At 37.4% G+C, this 17,106-nt stretch overlaps 1 protein-coding gene across 1 annotated transcript in view; it reads right to left on the bottom strand.

The window, feature by feature from the left end:
- Window positions 1-203: 203 nt before the first annotated feature.
- Window positions 204-17,106, bottom strand: part of SKIC3 (SKI3 subunit of superkiller complex) — a 41,864-nt gene continuing 24,961 nt past the window's right edge. Inside the window, exons 26-41 of the mRNA XM_065745585.1 lie at window positions 16,609-16,750; window positions 15,331-15,424; window positions 14,701-14,778; window positions 13,333-13,457; window positions 12,371-12,494; window positions 11,365-11,583; window positions 10,539-10,611; window positions 9,792-9,845; window positions 9,571-9,682; window positions 8,359-8,487; window positions 7,511-7,632; window positions 5,735-5,893; window positions 3,970-4,122; window positions 1,989-2,119; window positions 1,328-1,451; window positions 204-433 (exon numbers count right to left, since the gene is read on the bottom strand). Coding sequence (XP_065601657.1) covers window positions 356-433; window positions 1,328-1,451; window positions 1,989-2,119; window positions 3,970-4,122; window positions 5,735-5,893; window positions 7,511-7,632; window positions 8,359-8,487; window positions 9,571-9,682; window positions 9,792-9,845; window positions 10,539-10,611; window positions 11,365-11,583; window positions 12,371-12,494; window positions 13,333-13,457; window positions 14,701-14,778; window positions 15,331-15,424; window positions 16,609-16,750 — 1,917 coding nt within the window. The 3' untranslated portion in view covers window positions 204-355. The remainder of the gene's footprint in view (window positions 434-1,327; window positions 1,452-1,988; window positions 2,120-3,969; window positions 4,123-5,734; window positions 5,894-7,510; window positions 7,633-8,358; window positions 8,488-9,570; window positions 9,683-9,791; window positions 9,846-10,538; window positions 10,612-11,364; window positions 11,584-12,370; window positions 12,495-13,332; window positions 13,458-14,700; window positions 14,779-15,330; window positions 15,425-16,608; window positions 16,751-17,106) is intronic.

The raw sequence follows: 17,106 nt of genomic DNA, 5'->3' as shown, positions 1-17,106 counted from the left end.
GTTGCTGTCAGTTAACTAGTAAGACTTCCAGGAAGAAAAGAAAAAACTGAAACCTCTTCAAGCTTGCATCACTGCCAATGCAGCCAATGTCTCTGTACATGGCCAAGAGGGAAAGATGACTAATCTTTATTGCAAACAGTACAGAGGTTTCAGAGAAGAAGAAAACAAAAAGCAAAAAAACAATTCTGCTTTTTTCCTGATGGGGTGCACTATTGTTCAAAAAAGTTGCTGATGATGCAACGAGAAATAAAACCAGACAAAAACAAATTGAAAAAACCCAGACCACATAGAAGTCCTGAAGGATGGCCTGATTAAGTTGCATGAACAGAAGACGTTCCACTTCAGATAGTCCATACTAGGCACTTGCTGACAATTTCTTGTGTAGCTCCAGGGCTCTTATATCCCCATTAGCTTTGGCATTTTCTACAAGTACCTGCAGAGAAATCAAGCAAATAAACACTGAAAATCTCTCAAGTTTAGTATTAGTATTTATCTAGAAATCTCATATTAAATTCTGCTATCCAATTTTCATAAAAGATTAAGTAAGCAGTAAGTCCAAACTGAAATAAGAAATACTCAACATGACACACCAGTACACTTAACACATACATTTTATTAAAAAAAAAAAAAAACAACAAAAAAACCCCACTCTAAGTCACCTGCTAAACATGTAGTCACTTGCAATGCTCTACAGCAGTATCATTTGTTACTTGGGACTCACTATAGGTAAGTTCCCTGCTGGCAATGGCACCAAGAGACCTATCTCCCAGTCACTGCATACTTGCCTTCATAGAGTACATCTGTATAAACCTAAGTTAGTCAAAAAGAAGCATTCTATCTCCTTAAAAGCCAAGGCTTTCTTCCCACCTAAATTTAACCTTTCTCCATTTACTTTCCACACCTCCTGTTTGCATATTCAGAATCTGAGTAGCAAAGTGAATCCAATGACAAGCCAAAGTGAATCCCCTCCCATCACATGAAATAAGTTTGTGGATCTGCGGATTTGACCAAATCAATTTGTATGGTGGTATGAATTCAAAATAATGTAGCATTCACTAAGAACCAAAATAATGCATCATCACAGATGCAATACAAATCGTTAAGTACAAAAATTATGATCTGGATTGAAGAGAGATTTTACTATGTGATTTTTGTTAGTATTGCAGGGAGGAATTGAAGACTTTCACGTAAGCTGGACACAAAGTTAGGTATGTATTTTGCCAGGAGAGCTACCACTTCCCTAATCTCTCTCTACCCCTCTTAGAAGTTACAATCACAGTATAAAATGGAAACGGATTGCATTTCTATATAGAATGAACTGTCTTACATCTATTAATTCGTAATCATCTTTGGCATACAGATGTTGCAGGAGGTACCAGCGTGCCACAGACACAATGGTTTCTGGATTCCCTGGTTGGTAAACCACTCTCTCCAACATTCGACGAGTCTCCCTAGAAGCAGAACCAAAACAATCCAAATCAACTGCAAAGCTTCATTGATTAGGTGCAACGCACCAATATCCACTTGAAAGCAGTAATAAGCAGAAGTCATGTAAAAGAAGGTCCTTGTTTCCATACTGCTGAGGAAGCAAGGATGAGTGCTTGTTTCCTGCATAGCTGCATCTGGAAAACTACTTGTCAGTTGGAATGCTAAGGAATATTGCCATCATTGCTATATTTAGCATTTCACATTTAAATTACTGCTTTAACTAGTAACTACGCAGAATTGGAGTGAACTAGCAAATTTTATACCTGCTACAAATAACACAGTAAAAACTGTACCTGTGATAAAAACTGTATCTGGTACTTGTGAACTCAGTTATCCAAGATACAACCTCGGATTTCAGTATGCCCCTCCCTTTTAACTATCATGCTACTTCAAGAACTCTTTGTTTTCAATTTTCTTTTCAGTCTGGCTGGTCACCATTAATTCTGACACATAAATACTTGCAGACAGTGTGTTCCATTTATGCATAACAAATTGTATACCTTGCCCCCATTTTGCGGATATACTGCAGAAGAGCTTGCAGGAGAACTGCCAAGGGACAAGAATAGAGCTTCAAAGCTTCAGCTGTTGCCTCCTGAACCAAGGATGGCCAGCGCTCATTTGAGACATTAGACTATGAGAAAAAAAAAAAAAGAAAAAAGAAGAAGAGTTTAACTGCAATGTGCAATGCAAATCAGTATTTACTTGCAGCTCTCTGTACAGGTTTAATTCAAGTCTTTCAAAGTTATACAAGAAACACCTGTCGAGTTAGTAAGCAGTTTTATTAAAAACACTGTTTAGAAGAGCTTGGAAAAATTACACTAAGTCTTCCTGGATGAGTCTTGCCAGTGTTCCACTTGCTCACTTATGTGAAGAATCCTTTTGATTTTTTCCAAGCACGTTTTAGTAATGTTTGGCTCTATCAGAAACCTTTGTTTTGTAAACTTTTATCTCATTACTTGAGTATGTTAGAATGTAGAATTCATTCCCAGAAGAGACTGTAGAATATAATAATAAGCTTTACTATCAGTAAAAATCACCTTCAGCAGTTACTGAGGAAGTTATTTGTTATTGCAGTCTTTTACCAGTGCAGCATGCTGGCCCTTGTCCATCACTGGAAAAAATGCATAGCAAATGGTGATAACTGTTTTAAAATATAGTGTTCTGTAGCTGAGAATTTGCTTTATCAAAGAGTGCTGTTGTGCTCTTTGCAGATATTGTAGTTTCCATGAAAACAAGTAGGAGGCATTACTTTTGGAGTGACCAGTTACAAGATAACCTTACTATTGTCTGGGCAGCAGTTATAACACTGTGCTTGAAGGGGTGCCAAGGTTTTGATCAGCTTTTTGCACTTCTCATTAAGCCAGAGCTGATTATAGGCCTAACAGAAATCAATGTGCCAACTGTTCTGTTCAAGCAAAAGTAGAAAGGATAATCACTTTTATTCTATTTTTTAAAAAGATTTTTAGCCAAAGCCAAATAGCCTCATGTAATTTAGGCCACCATCTGAAGAAGTAGTATTAATTCAGTTTAAGAGTGCCTCGAGACCTGTGCAGATATTGAAGATATTTCAGAAATTGAATGCAGATTACTAGAAAAAGGACAGAAGAATCACATGAGGAAAAAATCCTGCCATTCTGCCTTCTGAAGCACATGGCTTGTGAATTTGTCTACAATGAGGGGATCCTTTTCATTTATTTATTTATTTAATTTTTTTTTATTTTTTAACTTTCCCCACCAGAAGCAACAGCTTTGGAACTTTATCCTCAGTAAAACTATCTTTTCTTACATTGGCACTTATGAAGTGTTGGAGTTCCTTTGCCTGAATTTGGATGTGGCTGCTGGCTTGGTCACCTCTTGAAATACATGACAAATTGTAAGCCAGGATTAACCAATATCTACCTTTTCTATCACCATCAAAGGAGTCCATCAGAGCACTTCAAATTTCTAGAGTAACAACGCCAAAAGAGAACAGATGCTTTACCTTGCAATGCAAGGTAAAAATAAGATGATTTTCTTTACATCACAATGCATACTTCCCTTACATTATCTTTATACTTCAAAGCAAGGCAGCAGATCTAGAAATGACCATGCTGTATAAAATTACTTGAAACCTGACTGAAGTTTGCAGACAGCAGTATATGGGAAAAACATTTATTGAAGATAGTAATCTGAACAGGAAGACAGAGACTTGAAGGACATTGCAATTTTGATGATCAAACAGAATCAATTAGAGGAGCAATCTTTATCAAAAAAGTTGGCCTTTTAATGTACACAGTGATTCTACACGATAATTTCACAGCAGCCACTTACAAAGGAACATTCTAAAAACAGCCCCTTGAAGTCCTATGTTATTCACTAGCCAAGCTGTCATTCATACAACGCAAAGTCATTTAAATAGGAATTTCACTGAAAGACTGCAGAAGCCTAACATTACATGGTCTCCTGTTACATCATGCAGTTATATAATTTTGATTATCTTACCATGCAGATTTCCAGTGCAAGCATAGCCAGCCTGAGCAGACTGGATAACTTTCCACTCCAGCTGCCCTGCTGTGATGCCAACTGTAGACTCTTTCTGTAACACATCTCTGCTCCAACCATCATTCCTTGAGACTGATACACTTTTGCCAACCACTGAACAAAAACAGCCAACAAAATCAGATATGGAACCAACTAAACACACATCCCTTTAGATGATACAATTTAGCTAAATTTATAAAAGTCCCATGGTATAGAGCCATTAATGGCTGAAACATCACTGCCCACCCTCACTCCAATGACATCACACACTGCCATGATTGCAGAGCTGGCAGTGCACCTCACTACAGCAGCATATTTCAGAGATCCCTTGACACCTGCATCCAACTATCTGACAGTTGTCTTAATCTGGAGATGCTCGTAAGTGAATAAATACCATGACTGGCATTGTGAAAGGCATTCTCCAGGCTAAAGAGCATTATGTGGTATCTCTCTTGTACCTAGAAGTTCTGTAGAGGGGAAAAGAGCTTCTCTGGAACAAAGCTTTTTCCAAACCCAACTGAACAATTTCAGGAACCTGAAAGATCTTACAATGTGAGTCTCAGCTCAGATGAGGAATGTGCAGCTTGGGCTACACACCTTTGTTACACACCATGATCATGTGGAGGAGCTCTATGGGACAAAAAGTAGATCACAGAAGAGTAGATCTTCAGAGAGTTTCTTGCTCTTGCTACCTGCTCCACTAGCCCTGGTGGAGTTCATGTCCTTTCCCAGTTTGTAAGCAAGATGATACTTGGCTATGCAAACAATGCATGAGGAACGTAAGATCTAATTCCATTTTCAGTATTATTATTAAATTAATAGAGGATAGGATCATGGCTCACATGTCCCTGTGTTTTAAATCCAACAATCTGAATGAGTTCTGCAGTGCAGGAAAATGATATCTTACAATTCCATGAAAGATCTACCCAAAAAAGCACTTTTCCACAAATATTACTTTTATGCTCCAGAAGAGAAGGTGAACTGCAGCTTTGTAACAAGTGACATAACTACTGTTCTTTATAACAGTCTTTCTCTTATCTTTCAGGACTGAAATCAGCTTTAAGAGAAACTTGCTGGAAAGATTGTTTTATGTGGTCAGTAGGTAGAGAGAGCACCGTATTTCCTGTAAAGGTAGACTGGCATGCATGAGATAGTTCCTCAGATTGTCTCAATGTCTTACACCCTCTTCATTTTAACTAAAAAATGATCTCCTGTGATTTCATGAAAGGGAGGGAGTGAACACTACTGCTGGGTAGGATTCCCCTTTTCCCCAGTCTTAGCTGACAAAAGAATGGTGACACTTCATGTCAGAAAATTATGAAACACAGGAGAGATTTGTTCAGAATTTCATACCCTCAATAAGGAATTATAAACAACTTCCTCCTCCTTTTCTTATGGGATGTAGAGGTTATACAGGCATTTTACTGTTTTGACTCAAGTCATACCACCCTAAAGATGCAGGTGTCAGGTGTTTACTCCCTAGCTGCTAACTTTACCTTCACGACTGCTTGCTTTTACAAACAATTATAATCATTTCAAGAATTAAAAGAAAATTAACATAATCCTACAGTTTTACAAAGAACTGAAAATTAGCTGATTCTCTGTCATTTGCTGTAAGTGAACAAATAAAGGCAACAGTGAAAAATTCTCATACAGCAGATATTCTCTGCTCTTAGCTCACTGTAACAGGTGGTACACCAAAATCATGGAGAGAATAAACACTTACTTGCCAGGCTGCAATGGAAGATGAACTGGTCATGACTGTTTTGTGAAGCTCCTTCAGGATGGTATCTGGAAGCTCTTTGTGAGACTGCAACAGCTGCTTACACTGAATTTGTCTCAAAAGCAAAAACAGAACTGGGTGCTCAGGGCAATTCTTTAAACCCTAAAATGACATTATATCAAAATTATCATTTACAAATATCAGAACATACTGTCATTTTTCCCCATTAGACCTTTACTGAAAAAAAATGTTCTCAGAATGCTTTCAAAGTGGCACCTCTCTCTGCTCTGCGCAAAGAAGCGTTCTAGAAACCAGCGCATGGAAATAGGTGATTTTTTTTCCTTCTCTCTCCTCTACTCTAAATTTTGTACCTGTCCTACCGTTAAATGTTTCTGAAAAATCAGATAAATGGTACTCCTCTGGCTGTTTTTGGTTTCACCATCATTGTAAGTTTGAAACCAAAGAAAACAAACAAACCACTCCAAGAAAACTATGATGGTGATCTGAGGAATGATCCAAGCAGTTTCACTTCTCACGGCTACAGTACTGTACTCACACTGGAATAGAAATTAACTAAGCATTTCCTGTAAAAAACAAACAACAACAACAAAAAAAAACAACTCCAAACAACAACAAAAAAGACAAAAAAAATCAGTCAGAAAACGAATCACCTGCAGCTTTATCCATCTCATGAGAAAGAAGTTTCTGCAAGTTCCACTGCATATTACTTCTACCTGTTTAAGTCAATGACCTTAACTCAAACGAGGCCTGTTCTAAGAAACAGCATGTGCACATTCTACCTATTTTTAAGAAAAGCAAAATATGTTAATGGCAAGTGTGGAATTGCAGTGTCTGACTCACCACTCCCAATTAAAACACTTGGGAATCCTAAGATCTGTAACTCTCAGTGAGAGTCAGTTGTAACACTCTTATTCTGGTTTCTCCACAAATTACAGGAACTAACTCCCTTCTCCAGACTATGTAACTGATGAGCAAGAAAGCAAGCAAAGAACACCAAAATCCCTCCCTGCCCCAGATAACATCTTGTATTTGTAGAAGTCTCCAATACTTTCTAATGTAAGACAGGTCAACAGATAGACTGTCCAGAAAAGGAAAACACCTCCACACCAAGCAAACCAAGAGACCGGAAAGTAATTTCCTCTATAAACTAGCATGCTTACTGAATCTCATTTTAGGATTTAATTCATTTCAACACTACCTTATAAAATGCCTTAGGCAAGGCACACATCTGCCTAAGATTAGCCAGTTTCCTACTTGAAAGTCAAGGATGAGTGCTGTTGAGTACAACGGCTATTATGCTTATCTTTTGTTAAGTCCTTTGTTTAAGAAGACAACCAGATACACACTTTTGAAGCATGTTAACACTACAGTCTGCTTTCCCATGTGTGTTGCATCAAAACATTTCCTTTTAATGATTAAACTTATGGCACCTACTCATGGATCTGGAATAGGTACCACTGTAACTTAACCACAGAGCAGAAGATGGTTAAATCCCCTGAAAGTCCCCCATCCCCCATGATTTCCTGCCTCAAATTTCATAGCGTTTTGCTTAATGTTTATATAAAAAAATCAAGAAAGGAAGGACAAGTATTCTAATGTGTACTGACTCTGTAATTTGGTAGTGGTGGTGGTGTGGTATGCTAACAACCAATGGAAGTTGTAGCTCTACTAGAATAAACAGTTGCTATATTAAATATTACCTGTTTGTAAAACATACACAGAATTTCCACAGAATTCTACCACATCCTGCTGTCATACCTTAGTACAAAGTGCTTCCGCTTCTGAGATTCTACCACTCTCCTCTAGACTGGTGATAGCTTGACAAAGAGACCAGTCTTTAAGAGTTTGGATGTAATTATGAGGAAGGTTATCTTTTCCAGCTGCAAAAGAAGATAAAACGCTTCACTAGATTACTATGTATGCTGTAGTGATATACCATGTCACGTGCTCCAGACCTGGCAAGTAAGAACTTTGGGGGAGCATGAGTGAGACACGATTTTTTTTCATTAGTAAAAACATGGTAAGATTAAAAACAAGAAGATGGAAAAAGCAATCCACTCTTTAATTAATTAATATTTGAGAATAATTCATTAAACAAAGAATTTTAACTCTGGATTTCAAAACACTACAGACATCTTGCAACACACACCTACTAAAGTTAGCTACCTACAGGAGAAGTTATGGAGCTCATGGAGAACTTTAGCCTTTTCTTGTCTACAGTGCTCCTTTGTAATACAATGATCTGTTCATAGGTTCATAAAGTTGGAAAGGACCTACAAGATCATCTAGTCCAACCATCCTCCTATCACTATCCCTACCCAACTACTAAATCAAATCCCTAAAAATCATTTAGGCATCAGAATGAAGAAGTGCTATTCAATAAATGCATCTGAGGTTCTGGACAGAAATGCAAGCTACAATTAAGTAATTAACCCTGCCTCTACATTAGGATGTAGATTTTTATGGGAAAAAGTACAATTACAGCTCAAATCACTACTCAGCAATTCTCAGCTTATATGCAAGCTTCTGAAATTCCTAACAGTATTATGAGCTTAAGACATTTCAATTTTATGTCATTTCTTTCAATTGAAAGTTTTATATCTTACTTTTGGCTGAAATTGTAGATGCAAGTGTCATCTCAAGATCTGTTCGCTTTGGTTGAGTGTTGTTTAGACAGACAACAGTGTTTTCAGCATGACAGGCTGCCATCAGCACTGCCCAGGCAGCAGGATTATCTAGAAGAAAAGAATGGTTAAAGGCAACCCATGCCCATTCTAGAAGTCTGGTAGTCCCTTTAGAGTCGCCTTTACCAGGTTAAGCATAAAAACACAGCCATCGATGAAACAATAGACTGTAATTAAGAGGTAATATAGCAAGAAGGCAAGGAAGTTAATCATCATCAGTGGCAGCAAAAAACCCAAGCTGCTCTCTACAGCTTTTACTCACATAGACTCTATATAGTTCAGCCACTGTCATGCAAATTATAGCAATCACAGACAAGTTAGGTTCCTACTTCTAGGGTCGGCTAATTCAAGGTCTGCATTACTCTGACTTAGCCCACTAAAGAGCACCTTTGTTTGACTGGTAGAGTTCAGTCTATGCACTGGATCAGACAGAAATAAATCATAAAATTCAGGTAAGTTTTCAGCCCAAAGATGATTACTTTTGTCAAGGAAGTGAAAGACGGCTTGAGGAATTTACTAAAGTAAAACGCAAAGTACAATGCTTATGAATAGCCGTAATTGTTTTGTGTATTATTCAGGGAAAGGAATTAAGTTTATTTTTTTGGAAGCAACACTGATGTATATTGTATGTCCTATGTATCCTTATCACTTCCAACTTCTTTGAAGTCCTGAAAGCCCCATCAGACTTGCACTTCACAGACATATAGAAGATGTCCACTTAGCAGTAGGTGAACAGTTGCCTACAGTTCAAAACTAGCACGATGTAATAGAAAATCTCCAGTTCCCAAGCTAGATGAATAAATCTCTTCTGCTTGGTGTGACATACTGGCCCTGTGGGAAAGTGTGATTTGCCTTTTTATCTTATATACTTAACGCTTCTTTCTCCTCCTGTTGTGGGAATAATAAATTGTCCACGTTTTCAGATTAAGCCTTAAAACTCAGGGATTTTCTCCTTATCTGGTTGAATTCACCGAGACTAAGCTTGCAACAAAAATGTATATTTCCATTTTTAAATACTCTCCCCAAAATACACACGGACAAAGAGAAATAACAGCAATCGAAGAAAATCAGGTACTTTGTTAACGCAGTGGTTCTGCTTCTGATTAGTAAAATATCACTAATGTATCCGAGTACCTGGACAGATGTGTATTGCCTTCTGAATATTTTTTAGAGGATTGTTTCTCTCATCTTCTAACATGTGACAACCTGCAGCCAATTGATTAACTGCAATGTTCAGTAGGACATCCTATAAAACAGAAGATGAATGACAGCATTGTAATATAAACGATCAGATGGAATTCATTTTAGGATTGCTTAAGGAATTGTAAAATCTACCACTTAAGAGTGAGACAAACCTTTCCATGTCTTAAATCAAGTGCATGTGCAATGTTTCCTGCCATGGCTCCACACTGTAAGATTAAAAAAAAGAATTAGTTATATGATTACTTCAGAGGTTCTACAAAAAATGTAAGGCAAGATCTTTTTTTTTTTTTTTTTTAATATGCATTACCAGAAATGCAAAGTTTGCATAACACAGTTTGCTCTGTAGGAAAGGAAAATACTAAAAATCTGTTTGTAAACAATTATGAGTAGACATTTGGGACCTGAATGTGTCCATAATTTTATATAATTTCAGCTAAATATAGAAACAGATTTCCACACACTGACAAAATGAGTATTTATTTGGAGAACAGCTAATAATTAATATAGAAGCAGCAAAGAAATAGCTGATAATGCAGTAAATAAAATTGACTAGACTATGCAAATTCAAGACAGATAAAGTTTTTTTTTTTTTAAATCTCAATTTTGCATACATATATAAGAACTTGTATAAATAAATCACACAGATATATTCTGGATTTTGCTTGTTGGAATATTTCTACTAAATTTCAAGAAGACATAGAACCGTTACCCTATGAAGGATGCAAATAATTGGATATATGATTTGTTTAGAGCATGCATTGCTCAGAATGCACTTACTTATATTTAAAAAATCATACTAATTAGTGAACATACATGTACTAAAGTATGGTGTCAGTTTTTGTTTTCAGTTAAGAAACAACACAGACAGTATACTCAGCTTGTTAAATCAATGCTCTTACTTTTGCCTTCTGTGGTGTATACAGTGGAACTAGTCGAGACAGAAGAGACCAAATGGCAGGATTACCAGGGTAACTGGGAAAAAAAAACACAACAAGGATATCAAACATTTTGGTTTAGAAATGAATGTGGTCTTTCATGACTCACGTAGCTAGTTGCTGTACATACTACATGGATCTTCTATTAGAGAGAAAACCCAGTGCACGTGTAAATAGACATGGTTAATAATTTAAATCAACACAACACTGAGGTTGTATCTGGATAAAGAAATAAAGCAAACAATATATATACCAATATTCACAGGGAGAAAATAGGCAAACTCTAGGACTCAAGGTCTCATCCTCGTAGTCTGAGGAACAGAGCTTTAAGTGCAGTTTTGAGAAATGCATTATTTGAGTTTCTGAAAACACATAAAGGGAGTATACAGTGTAGATTGCTGAAGGCAGTGATTAAAATTCCTATTCCCTGTAATGCACTGTTTACTCAAAACACTTTTAAACACCAGCATTTACTTAACAGAATGAATTGCTTCAGAGGTTGTTTGATATTAAATGAAAGTCCTAAAGGTCTTCAAGTTGAAAGCTCTAGTGTGTATGATGAAGAACTGATCTATGGAGTCACCAACACAAAAGCAGAAAAACCCATACAAACCATGCAATTTTTGCCACTTGATCCCATAAATCAGAAATAATAAAGCACATTTCTTCTCACTGATTCCAAAATCATAAGGATCATCATGTTTGATTTTATTTATTTATTTTAAAGAAGAATGCAGCAACAAATTCACAAGGAAATCTAAAAAAAAATAAAAAATAACAAAATACACACCTATGTATTGCCTTGGAGACTTCTCTCTGTATCTCCAGGTTTCTGCCTTGTAGTGCATAAACAGCAGATGCAATAAGGCACCTTTCATAAATCCCACCACTCCCTGTCTCATGCTTCAGTAACTCCTTTAGGGCTGCTGTAGCAAGTGTAACATCCTGCTTTACAAGTCCTAGTATGCACAAAGCCTTCAGACTTTCTGTACTAGGTTCCTTTAATGAGCTGTTGAATCAGAGGGAGAAAGGAGACATTATTTCGGAGGACAAATTAAACTGACATTTAATATTACAATTTTTTGAGTCTTCTTTCTTCAACACATCATATTTTACAGATATCAGCATATTTACAATATGCTAACTTAGCAGCCTATCACTACAGGATTTTGGATTAAACTTAAAACAGGAAACATAAAACTTGAAACAGGATATGGAACACTGCAGTGGTTATGTGCCATTTCTGCACTCAAGGCTCATTAATACAGACTACTTGGGAAAACTCTCAGTACACCAGTTGCTCTTCAGTAGCAGTCATAACATGAATGGCAAGGTACAATGTGCAGTGCAGAAACTTACTTGCTTTTCTTGCACGTCTGCACTTCTAACTCAAGTCAGAAGTCAGTTACAGTGTGCCTGTTTCCAACTTTGCAACAGATATTCAGGAAGAAAAAAAAAAACAGAAACAAGCCCGCTGAAGAGAACTGCTCTTTCAGTTAGACTGTTCTGAGAAATTAAATATTGTTTACATCACGATTTGCTCCAGCTTCAAGTAGTTTGTATATAATTTCCACTATCTGTTAGTTTTATTACCAGAACCAAGTTATACTATTCCACTCACTTCGTTATGAGAGGCAGTTTAACCCTACATCTACAGTATTCTCACATATATTGAGGAAATACAAGATACAATGAATATATTTTTTTTCCTCCCACAGACTTCTGTTCCCCTTTTTAGCTCTGGGTTAATTAGGACAACAGAACACCATATACAGTTGGTAATTCCCTCCACTCACCATTTAAACAGCAGTGTCTTTGCAGCATCCACTTTGTTTTGTTTATACTCTATTATTGCCAAGGCAGTCAGGATATGTGTTTTATCTTGTTCAGAGTCAGCAACAGACAAGGCTTTCTTATAGGCTAGTTAAAAGTAAATAAGGACTCAGAATTGAAGCAGGTGGGAAACGAAAAACATCATGTTTACAGAGCCTCGGGAAAGGTACCATACTAATACAAAAGTACTTCTGTTTCAAGTTTACTACATTTTCACACCTGAAATCATATTTTAGAAGACACAAAAAAAGTTTGGCTAAGACCTTAGGAAGCAACTGTATGTTAGGAAATGCCTGTTCAGTAGGGCTGTTTCAAGACTGTTTAGTATGTACCAAGTGGAAACCAATCGGACAAGTAGTTCTGGGATATCTAGTAAAAGAAATGAACACAGCTTAACAATTTCAAAGTACAGTTATGAAATAATATTTGAGACAGGCACACAGTCCCCATTAAAAACAGTGTCAATTCAAATGTTGAGCTGTCTGCTGCAGTGTGAACACAGGCTTCTACAGTGACAATTCAGCACACCTTTTTGTGAGTCTCCCATCTCAACAACAAAGAACATGACAATGTAGCACTTACATTAATCACTAAAGCAGAAGTGCTTTGAACATCACATTAATCTCCTATCCAGGAGCAATTTTTCAAGAAAAGCCATTTCATGATGGTAAGGAAAGATGGGAATACAATAGCTTAACAGACGAGAATTAAACTCTCAAGGAAGTTTAGTTTTCCTTAGATTTGAATAGTTGTAGCACTGTTATGAACAGATGAATGATTAAAATAGCTACAGACTGTGTATTTACATGTTGGGACTGAAGAGTGAATTAATGCGAACTACAGTTACATTGGTTAGATGAACAAATCTGGGTAAGACTCATCTTAAGAACTGCCTTGTAATACTTTGAAATAGGAAGATGCTTACCTTTAATACTTTCTTCTAAGAGTCCTTTCTTGAAGTAGGCTAACGCTATCCCCATAATGGCATCGAACTCAGTGAGGGGTATTGATGTATAAACCTCAATGGCTTTATCACACTCACCAATGGCACTGTAAAAAACCAAAAACTGTAATTAATATGAAGGAAGTAGCAACAGCACTATAGTTGGGAGAAGCTGTCCATACAGTTGAGTATTCTGTTTTCATGTGGAGACTGCTAGAGACCTACTACTTCACCTGGACTGTCACAAGTCCCTGGGGCTGGATGGCATGCACCCTCAGGTGTTGAGGGAGCTGGCTGCCAAGCTGCTTTCCACCATCTATCAGTGTTCATGGTTACAGAGGATTGGAGGCTTACCAGTGAGACTCCCATCTATAAGAAGGGTCGTAAGGAGGATCCAGGGAACTACAGACCTGTCAGCCTGACCTCAGTGCCAGGAGAGGTTATGGAGCAAGTCATCTTCACAGAGATCACACGGCATGTGTGAGGACAACCAGGGATGAAGTATAGCTACAGGACTGGGAAAGAGTGGCTGGAAGACTGCGTAGAGGAAATGGACCTGGGGGTATTGGTCAACACGCAGCTGAACATGAGCCAGCAGTGCGCCCACCTGGTCAAGAAGGCCAGTGGCATCCTGGCTTGTATCAGAAACAGTGTTACCAGCAGGAGCAGGGAAGTGATCATCCCTCTGTACACAGTCCCAGTGAGGCTGCACCTCGAGTGCTGTGTTCAGTTTTGGGACTACAAGAAAAAAAGATTGAGGCCTTGGAGTGTGTCCAGAGAAGCTTCAACAAAGCTGGTGAAGGACCTAGAGCACAAGACTTGCAGGGAGCAGATGAGCAAGCTGAGACTGTTCGGTGTAGAGAAGAGAAGGCTCAGAGACTTTACTGCTCTCTACAACTACCTTTTCTGGTGTTTGTGGTGAGGTGGGGGTCAGTCTCTTCCACATAACTAGCAACATTATGAGAGGGAATGGTCTCAAATTGCACCAGGAGAGATTCAGGTTGGATGTTAGGAAATAATTCTTCTCTGAGAGAGTGGTCAGCTGCTGGAATAGACTGCCCAGGGAGGTGGTGGAGGCCCCGTCCCTGGAGCTGTTCAATAAACATTTAGATGTTGTACTGAGAGACATGGTTGAGTGGGAAATACAAGTGATAGATGGATGGTAGGACTGAATGATCAACTCTTTACCAACCTTGGTGATTCTACAATTCTACATAAGTCCAACTGGAAAGACTGTTTATTAATTTTTCTATCACTAACTTTCACCACTCAGCCTTAACTAAGTTTTGCACCACTGCGTTCACTACATCCAAAATAAGAGGCTGGAATAATATATCAATAAACACTTACCACAGAGATCTGCCATAGTTTTGCATTGCTATATTATATTTCTCAGTATCCCCAGAGTTTTTCAGTAATGAAGCAGCCCTTAAAATAACCACAATTAAGAATAATTACCATAACACATTCTGACATTAATTTTCATAGCATAATGGACAAGATTTTTTACGTAAAGATCTTTCTATGCATAAACAAAGAAAGCATAAACAGAGCTACTTTTATGAAGTTTAATGTATTGGCAAAGATGCTCTTCAAACGTATGGTTTCCTCTACCACCTCCCTCTACCATTTGAAAAGGAGAAGAAAAAAACCACGTATTAATTACCATAGAGAGCAAAACTTTAACAAAAGACTAAGAAATAAAAATGAATCCCAATGTCTCTCTTAAATCCCACACAGTGAACTAGCTGAATGTCCTAGTAAGACACATAGCTATGGAATGCCTTTTACTTTCTCAGTTACACGTGTTCTGCATTTCCAAACTTGCATAAGAAAATTCACACGTACTCTTTACAATACAATTAGCTGAAATGAGAATACAAGGCTTACTGCAGGAAATGGAAAACCCCTACGTTTTTCAGTTCATGCAGAGAAAACAAGGACAAGGAGTAAGTAAGTATTCCAGCGTGTATAATTTACCTCTCATAAGCATCTTTTGCCTGTCCTTTTAGATCCAGATAGTCATTCAAGTAACCAAGCATTGTGAAAGCAGATGCATCATCTGGATTTCTTTCTAGAAAATCAGAATTCACAGCATTGGAGAACAATCAGAAAGAGTTGTGAAAAAGCATTAGAAAAACACTGTTATGTTGATGCTACAGTGTATGCATATATAAAAATATATTTTATATTATATATATAATATTATATATATTATATATATATAATATATATATTCCAGTTGCTCACTGGAATCATTTAGACAGGCTGCAAGCAAATAAGAGATACTACGACTGCAACATAACATCAGGCTAGCTAAAGAATGTTTCAAATTTTATGACAAAGTATTGACACACTGAATTTTAAGTTTTTTGGTTAGCAGTAGTTATGAGTTTTTTGGCTTTTTTTTTTTTTTTGCAACAAAAGATGAAACTATTCCATTTGTCCTGACTCTGGTAAAATGCTAGCAGAACCTTATGGTTAATTTTCAGTATTACAACTCTGAAAGGCACATCAACAGCTAAAGTCATCTGCCATCTCACCTCAGACCCGAAAGGGGAACATAGTCCCTTCCTACAATCTGCTTAAGAACTGAGATTTTACAGATAAATATCTTCTTACACTTCTCATTTTAATTGTTTGCAACTTATTTTGAAGCTCTAAAAAAACCATGAAAATTAACAACAGATTACTAAACCAAGGATATAGATTACAGAAAATCCATACTTGCTCTATTCATCTTCTGGTCTACATATATACAAGCCTACCACAACGTGAAGGCCACAGTGCCTGGAACCATGTTCAAGAAAATATTTTCTCTCTTATTGAAGTTTAATACTATAGTGTGGTTCAGATTCTGAAGGTATGCAAAATCCAAAAACAGCTCAAACACATGGCACACAGGCAGAGAAGCTAGCTAGCATCTATCCGTACCATATACTCAAAAGATGTCTGATATCAGACACCAGGTGGCAGGTATAACAGGGCTCCACTCCTTACTTTGCTCAGTGTCTGAAATGAAGTCTGGTAGATTGGCGGAACACGGACCTATTACATCCAGTGTGATTACAATAATAATAACAACAACAACAACAAGAACAATAATAATAATAATGAAACTTCCTTTAATCTATTTTATCTGCTTATTTTACAACACAAAAGCCTCTTCCCAGTCCAGGCAAATCATTCTTTGCCAGACATAGTACAGACATCACTTAGTCAGGCTTACCAGTTCAGTGAGGCATTTCAGCTACCTACCTGTGTATTTGCTCATAACCACCTGAGCTGCTGGAATAGCATTCATTTCAACAATGTTGTACAGATACTGCTCGGTATCTCTGTTGCTTTTATCTTGCAGTGTTGAACATACCCAGTGGGCATAGCCTTTTGCTCCCTCAGTCTTGGGAAATAGTAAAAAACAAACAAAACAACATGTAAATTGAGGCTCATTAGTCCTGCCCAAACAACACTGGAATACTTAGAGATGATAATAATTCTCTGTTTTAAGGCAGAGTCTAGGACAAAAATCTGCATCACTGTTAAACAGGCAAATAAAATACTAAACTGATATACTGCAAACACTCAAATGTAACTAATGCTTTGGGCAAAAAGAATGCTCACATTATCACACCACTGGTGGCACTCCTGAAAGAACGACAAGTGAGAAAAGTTCTAAGAGAAGCCAGGGTCACAACAGTATCCTTGCTCTTTCCTGTTTATGTTTTCAATTTATGTCTTCGTCTAATTCTGTGGAAT

This window comes from Cyrtonyx montezumae, unplaced genomic scaffold, assembly GCF_038088225.1.
Source record: "Cyrtonyx montezumae isolate F1298 unplaced genomic scaffold, pur_monq_1.0 scaffold_36, whole genome shotgun sequence".
NCBI classification, from domain to species: domain Eukaryota; kingdom Metazoa; phylum Chordata; class Aves; order Galliformes; family Odontophoridae; genus Cyrtonyx; species Cyrtonyx montezumae.
The sequence above is the reverse complement of the archived record's forward strand: the minus strand, read 5'-3'. Positions and strand labels throughout refer to the sequence as shown.